Below are 12,317 nucleotides of genomic sequence, written 5' to 3'. Positions count from 1 at the left end.
CACACCCACCAACACCCTGATTCTGGACTTTGAACCTCCAGACTGTGAAACAAAACATCTCTGTTGTTTAAGAGATCTGTCTGGCAATTTCCTATGGCTGTGCTAAGCCGATGGATAGGTTCGAGGAAGCCAGCTTGTGTGTGAGTACAGATAGTTCCTAGGCAAACGCTTATCTTTAAGATTTATTTATTTTTACGTAGTGTGTTTGGGTGTTTGGCCTGCCTGTACGCGAGTTATTGTACTGTCTGCAGAGGCCAGATGAGGGTGCTGGATCCCTTAGAACTGGAGTTACAGATGGCTACAAGCTGCCATGCAGGTGCTAGGGGCTGGATCCCTGGTCCTCTCCTGCTCCCCTATACCGTCATCTTTGATATTTACGTCACTAGACTTCTAAAAGCAAATTTCCTTTCATTTGATGTTCATTATCCCTAAGCCATCTTTCTTTCAACTTTGATACAGGTAGTGAAAGTGTGGGACCTCGAAACGGGAAGATGGGTGTCTGAATTTATTGGCAATGCTGGCATCACCTGTCTGGCCTTTGACTCCAGCGGAAGAAGGTACAGCCTTTCTCTGGTGTGCACGAGCCCCTCAGCAGGGTGACCTGAGTCCTGTCATCCTAGTGGTACAATCTGGTTCCTAGGCTTGTTACTGGGGGAAGAGATGGCGATCTGAAAATATGGAGCTACAATAATGGACACTGTCTGCACACCCTTCAGCACGGCAAGTGAGGTGGGGACTCCAGCAAGTGGTCCCCATAGAGTGCGGATGCGCGATTGTGCGTTTATCATAAATGGAAAATGAATCAAGTAAGATCGAGCCTCCCAGGTGTATGACGTCACTCTACCCCCTTTCTCTCTATTTCATGGTATTTAATGTTTCTGGACTTACATTTCTTGGAGATACAACCACACAAATTAAACGCAAGTCTCTTATTACAAATCTCACCTGGGGATGGAGAGATGGCTCAGCAGTGAAGAGCACTGTCTGCTCTTCCAGAGGACCCGGGTTCAATTCCCAGCACCCACATGGCAGCTCACACCTGTTTTTAATTCCAAGGTCTGACACCCTCAAACAGACATGCATGCAGGCAAAACACCAATGCATATAAAATAAAGACAATATATATGCACAATGTAAGTATAGATATATAGATACTTAGATATATAGATATAAAATCTCACCTACTCCAAAGCTACTCATTTATTTGCTATGTCTAATCTTGGTTTAAAAAAAATACCTTGATTCTGGCCTGTAGAAGGCCAACAGAGCAGGTAAAGAGCATATTCTTCACCTTTTAAAAGGGAAGAAATAAAGTCAAGGTGGAAGAGACGCGAAGCTAAATTCATGAGCCTCACCCTCGCACCTGCTTTGACCATCTGCCCGTCCACTCACTCTGTGTCGTGTGCCACATACCGGGTCCTATCCAGAGAAGCCAAGCCGCTTCCTGTAGCAGATCAAGGGCAGAATCAGAGGGAGAAGGTGGTCATAAGCAAACGGTGCTTTAATGGAACAGGTGTCTAGCGAGTAAACAACAAAGTCTATTCTGACACATTAGGGCAACCCTTGAGAGCTGATTTGAGCGAGAGTTAGTAAAGAAATTGCTTGACATAAGATGATAATGTATTTCTAGATGAAAATCAAAATGAAGTCTGCGACTGTACCTACATGGAGGTGAACCGAAACGGGTGAGTTCCATCCAGCCTGGTGGTGTGTTAGCTAGCTTTTCATCATTGTGAGAAAAAAAATGCCTCGAGACCTCAGCCTGTGGCAAGATGGGGACGTCATGGTTAGAAGGGCAATGGCAGAGAAGAGCTGCTCAGGTCATGAAGAAAAGAGAGAGAGATCAAAAAGCCAAGGACTAGACACAGCTTTCAAGGGCATACACATCCCTGGCGGCCCACTTCCTCCCACCAAGACCCGCCTCTCTTTCCGCATTGAAATATTTACTTCTTTATTATGTGTGTGCACGTCTGCCTACATGAGTTCACATGTGTGCAGGAGTCCCTGGAAGTCAGAGGGTATAAGACGCCCCGGAACTGGAGTTACAGTTGGGAGCCACCGGATAAGGGTGTTAGGGAACCAAAACTGGGTCCTCTGCAAGAACGGTCAGTGGGTCAGTGCTCTTAATTGCTGAGGGCCTGAATCCCACCCCTTAGCAGCACAGTCAGCTATGGATCCGTCAGTGTGCTAACCCATAGATAAGTTAGCACCCTTTAATCCAGTCACCACCACATGGCAACTAAAACTTCAACATCTTAGCTGTTTGGGATCTGATGGCCATAATGACAGTGAAGAGAATTTTCCAGAATAAAATGTGTAGAAGTATTTGGGGATCCCGGATGTTTCTGGGAGGTAATTTAGGCAGCTAGGCCCTGCCAGAGGACTGAAGGAAATCTCTGCACATTGGGATAACTGTTTAGAAAGCTATCTCCCCACTGTTGAGGTTTAAATCTCAGCCTCCATCCAGACAGAACACACCAAGCCAACATGGTTCCACGTGGGAAGGTTTAATGAGAGAAGAAGAGTAGGGGAGGGAAGAAGGAGGCCAGTCATGGGCACATGGAGGGAAGAGGGGGGAGGGGAATGGGCAGAAAAGGGACAAAAGGGAAGATGCACGGAAGAGGGCACCAGAGCAGAGAAGATCAAAAAGAGAGCAAGAGGGAGAGGAGGGGGCAAGCAGCCCCCTTTATAGCCAGGCACAGCTGGCTGTTGCCAAGCAACTGGGGGGCAGAGCGTACCTGGCTGTTGCCAGGTAGCTGTGGGGGTGGAGCTTAGACAGAATACCAATAACCACCAAGTGATTTATTAACTAGAAAAAAATCAGCAGGGCTGGAGAGATGACTTAGCGGTTAGGAGCACTGACTGCTCTTGCAGAGGACTTAGGTTCAATTCCCAGCACCACATAGTGCTCACGGACATCTGTAACTCCAGATCCGGGTATCTGACACCTCCTGGACTCCACAGGCACCAGGTGCACAAACATAAATGCAGGCAAAACAGCTCATATTCATATAATAATAATAATAATAATAATAATAATAATAATAACTATTTTTTAAATGCCAAAGTAACAAATCACAAAGTGGAGCAAAAATACTGTAACTCCTCCCCAAATACCCTTTAAGAGAGAGAAGCAATCCTTAGGTTATTTCTGTGAGTAGCCTTGGCTGGATAGTTCAGACAGGCTCTGAAGATCAAGTAAATCTCCCCACTCCACTTCCCCCACCCGGCCCCCGCCTGCCCCAAGGCAGCTGCTTTCAAAGGATCTGTAGAACTCAGACTTAAGGGGTGGCTGTTCCTGGCTCCCGGTGCTTTAAAGGCTGACCCTGATTTGTCATTTCCCGTTGTTCTCCATAAGCATCAGAAAGTTTCCTATCCTTTCTTTTAATCCTGTGGATAAGGCAGGGTTAAACCATAAAGTTAATAACAAACCCAAGCTAGAGTGTTATAAATGTATCTTTTTTTGTTGTTGTCTTAGGTGTGTCATAGCTGTTGGATGGGACCGAAGAATAAACGTGTATTTTGTAAGTACAATGTAACAAATGAAGACATTTCAAAAGCCCTCCTCTCCAATGGACTCTCCTCCCTCCATCTCATTGTTTAGATGTATTTGTTTTGTTTTTGTAATTATGTGGAGGTTGGGGAAGGGGGGGTGGTGCATGTGAGTGCAGGTGTACACCGCCGCCAGATCTCTGAGAACAGAACTCAGGTTTTCTGAAAGAGCAGCCAGTGCTCTTAACCTCTGAGCCACCCCTCCAGTATCCTACTTCTTCTTTAAAAATAGATTCAAGCATGTTTTTGCTGCCTGGAATAAAGCAAGTGACACACACAGGAGTCCCTTTATTTCTCCTTATTCTTTCCTCTCCTCTTTTCTAAAGACTTTCCTCTCAGTGTCTTCCAAAAATTCCCCTTTAGAAGATGTACCAGCAGGGTTGGGGATTTAGCTCAGTGGTAGAGCGCTTGCCTAGCAAGCACAAGGCCCTGGGTTCGGTCCCCAGCTCCGAAAAAAAAGGTGTACCAGCTAGGAGAGCTTCCAGAGCCTCTGGGTTCCTAGGAGCTGGAGGTTGTGCAGGTCTTGAGTTCTATTCCTGACTCACACCTTCCGGCTTCCCCGCCCCCAGCTCCTCCTTGCCCCTCCTCCCCAGCCTACTTACAAAGACCTAAGTCCAAGTGGGAGGCTACGCTGAGCCGGGAGGCGGATGGTAGAGGAGTATGAAAGGCTTTTACTTTCTTCATTCCTCCTGACCTGTCTTTAAAGCATCCTAGAGCGGCTCCAATCAGAAAGAGGCAATAAAAGGCCACCGATAAACGTCTCTGCAGACATGAAATCCCTCTTTATGGAGGGGATTAGGAGACAGAAGTTTAAAGTAGCACCCCCAAACTAAGTTTTAAATCTACCTGTGACTTTCTATTGCCCTGCTTGCTCTGCTGGGTGTTCCTGCGTTTCCTAACGTCTTTAAACACTGGCCGTTCTCCTTATTCATTTCAAAGTTCACTGTATTTCACAGCTTAAGCCTCGCATCCCAAAAGTGATTTGAGGGAAGACTACCTGGGAAATTTCAGCACTGAATCTGTCCTTTGGTATTACAACTTCCCGGGCTGATGGCGTCGGTTTAGCCCTTGAAACAGCCCTGGGTCTTATTATAAAGGCAAAGCTATGCGGTGGATCCAAGAAGAACTTGTCAGTTGACATATGATTTGCCGAAATGCAATTACCCAGACGTCAGGAGAGGATTGCTTTTCATTCCCACTGGCACTTGGGGAATTTGCTTTGACATTTCAAAAATCTGCATCAGTGGTGGGGTGAGGGGTAGGGTTATGAAATGTGCCAACACCTTCTCTTCTGACGTCGCAAATGTGTTGGCAGCTCATTTAATGGCTTGCACAATGGGTCCTGTTTGGCTTTGTATACAGGACATTCCTCGTGATTTTCATCACTTCCGGAAGCCTCAGCCCCACTGGCAGGATGACCTGGTGAGCCCCAGCCCACTGTCTGGCCCAAAGTAGCACACAGTGAAGACCTCCTTCACGCTAAAGGCTCCCCTGCACGTCCTGAGCCTGCCACGCATGCTCAGTTTCTCTGAAGCCTCTGCTACTGACCGCCAGACTCCTGCCTGAGTAGTACACGGTCCAGGCAGCTGCCTTCTCTCTGGAAGAGGTGATGTGATGGCCCCATGTTCAAGTTGAGGTGTGGGGCCAGAGGGGCGGAGTTCAAGCCGCGCTCCTTGAGTCCAGCTGGGGAGTCCCCGGGTGCAGGAACCTCAAGGTGGGGAAGGAGTGTTTTTTAATCAAAGTTTTCCTTACCTGTTCCTTCTTGGTAAGCCAAATTGTATTCGTGATATCATGGCATTCCTGACTCTGTGTGGCTTGTTAGAGGCCCAATGCTTGTCAGGGATCAGAATATCCCCAGCTCCCTACAGTTTCTCAGGGATGAATGACATCCTTCAAAACTGTTTACATGCCAAGGCATTAAGACACAAAATACAGAAACTAAGGTCACCCCACCCAGCTGCCTGTCATAGGACCAGCTATTCTGTACCCTACCAATATTCCACAGGGCACATGTCGCTAAAATACAAACTCCATTACCTGAGTTAGGGCTCCTATAGCTGTCATGAAACACAAAGAAACTCGGGGAGGAAAGGGTTTATTCAGTTTATGCTTCTGCTTCACAGTTCATCATCAAAGGAAGTCAGGACAGGAACCCAAAGCAGGATCCTGGAGGCAGGCGTTGATGCAGAGGCCGTGGAGGGGTGCTGCTTACTGGCTTGCTCCTGATGGCTTGCTCAGCCTGCTTTCTCATAGAACCCAGGACCACCATTCCAGGGGTGGCCCCATACACAATGGGCTTGGCTGTCCCCCATCAATCACTAATTAAGAAAATGCCTTACAGGCTTGCCTACGGCTTGATCTTATAGAGGCATTTAATCAATTGAGGGTCCCTTCCCTCTGATAACTCTAGCTTGTGTCAAGTTGACATGAATTTAACCAGTATGTCCACGTAGCCAGTCCTCATCTGACCTCCTCTGTGGTCTGGAAGACCTTGTCCAGAGCCCATTTCATAATAATTACCCCGTAATATGTTTTCATTCATTCAGCTTCTACTAAATGCCTCTTGTGGACCAAATATGTGTTGTTTACGGGAGTTCCAATTGTAATAAGCAAGCTCTGACATGGTCTTGCCTTCTTCACAGAGCTTGCAGTTTCGCCAAGCACCAAGGGAAATAACGAAGTCATATGCAAGGTTTCCCAGGGGAGCCATGGCGTCTGGCTATCAGCTTAGGTCAGTGGAGGGCATAAACATTTAGTATTCCAGCGTGCACACGTCTTTTTCGAGCACTGGCATACTCATGTGCTTAGTAGGCAGGCGCAGAAGAGACGAATGCGACTCTTAAGAAGTTCACAGGCAGGTGAGGACACAAGCAGAATCCCGGCAATCGAAAGATCACTAGGGGTTCTTTAGGAAGGGAAAGACGACCTTCACTGTGAGCAGAAGGGCTGCAGGAGCACAGTGCAGAGGCACAGGAGCGTGTCTTTTGGAAGGACTGTGGAGAGTCTGATGAGCCAGCATCTTAGAAGTAGGAGGGCAGATATGCTAATGAGTTGCCTTAACAGAAAGCACACCCTACAAAGCCTAAACAACAAAATTCTATCTCCCCTCCCCCTCCCCTTCTCTTCCCCCCACCTTAGCCCCCCTCTCCCACCCTCCACTCACCCACCCACCCCACCCCCGTTTCAGGTCCTGAGGCCAGGTCCTGGTGAGGGCTCCCTTTCTGGCCTTCAGATAGAAAGCTAGCCACTGTCAGCCTCTCTTTGCTTTGTCTCCGCATAGCAGAGCAAACAGGAACTGTGTGCCTCTTCCTGTTCTTGTATAGACACTAATCCCGACACGGACCACATGCTCATGATCTATGTGACACCAATAACCTCTCTAAATACTGTTGCCTTACTTCGGCTTAATGGTTCTCAACATTTCTAAAGCTGTAGGACCTTCAGTACAGTTCCTCTGTAATTTTGTTACTGTTATGAATCATAATTTAAATATCTGATGTGTAACTCTGGTGAGAGAGTCGTTTGACACTGCCCCCCCAACCCCAAAGGGGTCACGACCCACAGGATGAGAATCACTGGGTTGGGGTTCTGACATGTGAATTTTGGGGACTCAAACATGCAGTCCAGAATAGGAAAGAAAACATTATTCTACAGTGGGGGTAGGACATCTGGCAGTAGAGGATCATGGGAAGGCGATATCTATCAGTCTTTGCTTTCCCAATAGTCTCACAATAAAATCCAAGAGCAGACAGAGTCTCTTTGGCAATTCAAGCCAAGTTCTCAAGGGATGCTCTCTGGCAAGCTCATGAAGACAAGGGTGGGATATTTTAATATGGCGGAGAGAGCAATCGTCATTACATAGTAATCGCCCACACGAGAAATGTAAATGCTCATCGCCAGGGACCTCTGAACTCTGCAGCTCTGGTCTCCACACACCAGGTTCAGGTTGTTGTCTGCAGCAGAGGCACCTGGGCAAAGTGCCTCCTCTTGAGAGAAGCCCATAGCTTCAATTCCCATTCACATTTGTGCCTCAGTGGAGGGCAGGTGGGTGCACTCTACTCTGGTATGTGGGTTTCCGACTGGTGGGAAACGGTAGAGGTTAGGCTCAGTTCTTTCTCCCAGACCCATGCTTCTAGAAATAAGACTCAGATTCAAAATATATCCATAGATAGCTTGGCTCTACTCTGATTGGATCATAACTAAAATAACCCAATTATTTTAACCTACATTCTGCTGTGTGACTGGTTACCTGTGCTTGGATACCATGTGTCTATCTCCTTGTATTTTCCTGGGTGGATTTTCCCTTACCTGGGTCTCTCCCAGAATTCTTTTCACTTCCGGATGTCCTACCTTCCATTTCCTACCTAAGTCATAGGCCATAGGCTTTTTAATTGGCAGGCAATGCAGCCATACAATACATAAGATATTCTCTCTACAGGAAACCAAATCTCCTCAGACCATAGCTTAGTTCCCTTGTCCCACGTGTAGCCTGAGAGGGAATGTGAGGTCCGTGTTGAACCTCTTCTGGGACCTCTTGAATGACACTCACAGAGGCAGTGATCGATGCAAAAACAAGAGGAGTTTAATTCCAACACGCCGGGGTCCTCCCACTCCAAGGGGAGACGACTCGGAGCAGACTCTGACAGGGACTTATATACCTTGCAGACAATTGGGGCAGAATTCAAACAATTGGTAACTGGGCAGGGTATTATGACGGGGCAAAGTGACCTCCAAGCCGACTCGTGATCAGTGGACCATTCTGGACTTTCCAGAGTGGATGGTTGGGAGTCAAGGGGAGGTCGGTTGGGAGTCACAGGTAGCTTTGTTTGACAGTTTGGTTTGCAGTTGCTCCAGGAACTAACTACTCCCTGGAAGGGGGGGGGGGTCTTTGTGCTTGGAGGTTTGCGGTAGAATTTTCCCACTGGCCTTAGATTGACCCCAACCTGGCTCTTTCAGGAACAGCTTGTCAACAACCTGCTAAGTTTGGGATTTATCCTAAGTTGCAATTATCCCTAAATGTGGCATCCCTACCGCACGCATCTTCCACCCAGCCACCAAGTCATCTCCCCCAGCATCCCCTCAGCGTCTCATCCACTGGAAGCTCTCAGGCTCCCACACCATCCCTGTCCTCCACCTCCACTGGTGGCCCGTGACCCACAGACTTGGGATCTGGTTCCTCAGCTCTGTCTTTCTTTCTTAGAACCATGGGCACAAGGAGGACATTCTCTGTGTGGCTCAGTGCCCCCCTTTCCTTCTGGCCACCTCCAGTTACGATGGGGAGATAATAGTTTGGAATGTCATCTCAGGTCACATGTACTGCAAGCTGAACACTCCCAGCCCCATGGACCCTAGAGAAGGTAGGTAAGGGGCAGGTTCCACAGCCTCTGTACACAGACCCTCATTAAAGGAGTCGTCTCCGTTCTGGACCACAACCTGCTTGGGAGGGACTGGTCTTGTGTCATGTCCATCCTCCCCAACTTCCCGTCCCTGTCATGTATCTGTCATGGCCGTCCCTGTCCATCCCCCTCCCTCAAAGCTGAGCAAGAGGTTAAACGCGTAAAAGCCCAGCCCCCCATTCCTGATCATAGAAGTCTATCTCAGTATCTTTGAAGTCTTTATCTGCTCCCAACCTGAAGGATGCCCGGTGAGACCCCCGATTGTACTGGTAACTCCTTCCTTCCCTTTCATCCACTTGCCACACTCATCTTCTACCCGCCAGCTCAGCCCACACAGCATCCCCTCAGTGTCTCATCCGACTGGAAGTTCTCCATGCTATTCACTTCCTCCCCCTCCTCTGGTGGCCCACGACCAACAGATCTCCAACCTCAATCCATCCTTACTACTTGAGTATTCAACTGCAAAACTTCACCCCCACTCGCCACTCTTTGGGGGAAAGCTGGCTCCGTTTCTTCTGGGTCCTCTCTGTCTGCCCAGGAGCATGGCTTCCTTTCTTTTGTCGTCAAAATGATGATGGTGTACCCGTGAAGTGTGCCTGGTCCAGTGCTTAGCGAACCTCTTAGTAACCATGCAGGGCAAACAAGGCACAAGTTGAGATGTTTCCGGTTTTACTGCTGGGTGTGCAGGGTTGGGAAACTGGCTATAGCCAATTGGCAAATACGCTTCCTCCCTTCCCTGACCCACCTACCGAGCCAAGCCCATCCTTCCAAAGATCAGCTGTCTGCTCTGAAGCCACAGGAAAGGAGATTGTTAGGGTTCCTGGTTCGATCCCGAGTTTCGGCACCAATGTTAGGTTTTAAATCTGGCCTATGACAGAAGACGCCCAGACACCATGGTTCCACATGAAGAGGTCTAATAAGAGAAGAGTTGAAGAGCTGAAAGGAGGCCGGCCATGGGCACATGGAGGTGGGGGGACTGGGAAGGGCCAAGAGCAGCGAAGAACAAAGAGCAAGAGTGGGTAAGAGGGGGAGGAGGGGCAAGCAGCCCCCTTTATAGTCAGGCACAGTGGCTGTTGCCAGGCAACTGTGGGGCGGAGCATACCTGCCTCCTGCCAGGTGACTGTGGGGGTGGAGCTTAGACAGAATACCAACCGAGATGACACAGAATGTTGGTTGTTTGGGCATAAAATTAGAAAGGTCTTTCATTTCCTGAGGCCCAACTCACAAATCTTAAGCAAGCCATGAGTGAAGGAGATTAGATCCCTTGCTCTAGGCATTTAAAAACAAGACAAAACAAAACAAACACAGAAGCTCTGAATCATTTAGTCAGAAAATACTTCTGACCTGTTCCCAGGTGCATAACACTCTGATACGTGACGTCAGAGGTATAAGATCTTAGGGCTTCTGGTCCTAATGCAGAGACAAGGTTTGGGTACCTATCGAGTTACAAAAAATAATAACAATAATGGCTAAGTCACGTGGTCGGCTTGAGTGCCACCTAGAGGGGATAGATGGTGAAGCCTGTGGCAACTTAGAGGTCAGAGTGGAATTCTGACCCGACTCATCCATCACCAAGTCAGCTTCTGGTCCTCACTTCTCCACTTGTTTAAAAAAATTATTCTCCGAAGCTCTCTCTCTCTCTCTCTGAGAACACCAAACTGTTCCTTTTTGTTTGTGTTTGTTGTTTTTAATCTTCTGGGAGAAAGAAATGGCATTCGTTCCATTCCGGAAGTTTTGTTTCTTTGCCATTAAAATGAAATTAAAGTCACTGGCTTAGGATGTGAGGCTAACACTTCAGAAAGCAATTCTGATGCAGAACCCACAAGGACTGTAGACTGGAAGCAGTCTCTTTTTGAGAATCCCTTTTGTTACAGAAATACAAATCCAGCCATCACTGCAGCAACACTTCCGAAAGGCGGATTTTCACACACACACACACACACACACACACACACACACACACACACACACACATGCACTTGGCGTCTCTCATGCCCACACACAAAGGCATGGGTACACAGGCACATGCACACATGGTTTGTCCACCCTTCCATGAAGGAACAGCCTGGCTCTTTCTTGATAGTCACACCAAAGCCCAGTGGTCTTTCTCACACGGGCTTGCTGAAGAGGACGCCATCTTTCATTCAGAACCACAGTTCTCTTCGGAAAAGGGTTTGCAAAACTGGACAGAGTGAAGTCTTTATTCGGCCGATTCATGAATGTTTCGGCTCCATTTCTTCAGCCTGAAGGGGACTGTTGATTCCTCTTCCACATCACAAAGAATTTCACTGTGAGAGAAAGAAACCAGGGGATCCCAAGCAGGCCAGAGTTCAGGAAAGTCGGCCCATCTGAGTCGGAGTAGGTTGATAGAGGAAAGCCATCGCTATCCATTGGTTAGCTCTGTCGCCAGCCATTTTCCCATAAGCTTGTTTTATCTACTGCTCACACTGACCCCAAGAGATAGGCAGTGTCTGCCTGCTTACGTCAGCAGGCACCTGACACTTGAGAATTAAACTGGGCTTTTGGTTAACAGCTGCCATGGGCTGTGCAACTTTGAGATTGGCACTGTGGGGTCATTAATCCCTTCAGTCTTCACAGCGAGGCTATATAAGAGACTCGTGTGGTCTCCACCGTGAAAGAGAAGGTCATCTCCACGTGACAGATGGGCATAGCTGAGGTGTTGCAGAGGTACAGGGGGGGCATACTCCTACCCTGCATGAGTAAGAAAGAGGTCGACACACTTTTGTGCCTCTGTAGCCACCCGTGGGCTAAACAGCGAGGTCACCTTTAGGACCTCTCAGAGACCACTTCCTAATATCCTTACATTGAATGCTGGCGGCCACAAGCATTTGGTGCCTAAGAGCCCCTTATTTGCATCGAGCTGCCATTTCTTCTCTGAGGCCCCCACCCCAGCTTGGCTCAGGGAGGGTCACGAAAGGACCTCGCTTTTCCCAGACTCCCTTTCCACAGTATTCTTTGTGGCTCTTGAGTTTCACTTACTACTAGACACCAGGGGACTAGGGACAAAGAGTCCCAAACGCTGGCAGATGATGGGACTTAGGGATGTAGAGCTGGGCTCATTGATTTGGGAATTCGCAGTGTCCACCGAGGCCAGGTTTGATGGCTGCCTCCTCTACCGAGTCTTCTCTGCCTAGGCCGTCTTCCCAGAGTCAATGCGAACGCAGTCCGCGCGAGACACCTTCCCTGGCTCTGTTCCTTCCTGAACACACTTTTGTCGGTGGCCTGGGAGTTTTCGTTAGCTTAGTTTTGGGTCTGTGCTGCTGTTTGCCCTACACTTGGCGTGTGGCCCTATTCATAAGTCAAGTGTTGCCCTGCTGATTGAGGTCCAAGTCTACCGTTGCCTTCTGG

At 48.4% G+C, this 12,317-nt stretch overlaps 1 protein-coding gene across 4 annotated transcripts in view; it reads left to right on the top strand.

Annotated features, from left to right (window-relative positions):
• Positions 1 to 12,317, top strand: part of Wdr95 (WD40 repeat domain 95) — a 129,458-nt gene that overhangs the window by 96,246 nt on the left and 20,895 nt on the right. For 2 of the 4 annotated variants that reach the window (XR_015634203.1, XM_087579520.1), the window contains 6 exons: positions 460 to 557; positions 641 to 720; positions 1,631 to 1,685; positions 3,479 to 3,524; positions 4,915 to 4,974; positions 8,753 to 8,909. Coding sequence is in view for 3 of the 4 variants with exons in the window: in XM_087579520.1 (XP_087435646.1) it covers positions 460 to 557; positions 641 to 720; positions 1,631 to 1,685; positions 3,479 to 3,524; positions 4,915 to 4,974; positions 8,753 to 8,909 (496 nt within the window). In the remaining variant the exon portion in view is untranslated. The remainder of the gene's footprint in view (positions 1 to 459; positions 558 to 640; positions 721 to 1,630; positions 1,686 to 3,478; positions 3,525 to 4,914; positions 4,975 to 8,752; positions 8,910 to 12,317) is intronic. The other 2 variants (XM_087579522.1, XM_087579521.1) reach the window with 1 other exon arrangement.

Source organism: Rattus norvegicus, chromosome 12 (assembly GCF_021556685.1).
Source record: "Rattus norvegicus strain SHRSP/BbbUtx chromosome 12, alternate assembly SHRSP_T2T, whole genome shotgun sequence".
NCBI classification, from domain to species: domain Eukaryota; kingdom Metazoa; phylum Chordata; class Mammalia; order Rodentia; family Muridae; genus Rattus; species Rattus norvegicus.
Note: the sequence above shows the minus strand (reverse complement) of the source record. Positions and strands in the feature narration are given on the sequence as shown.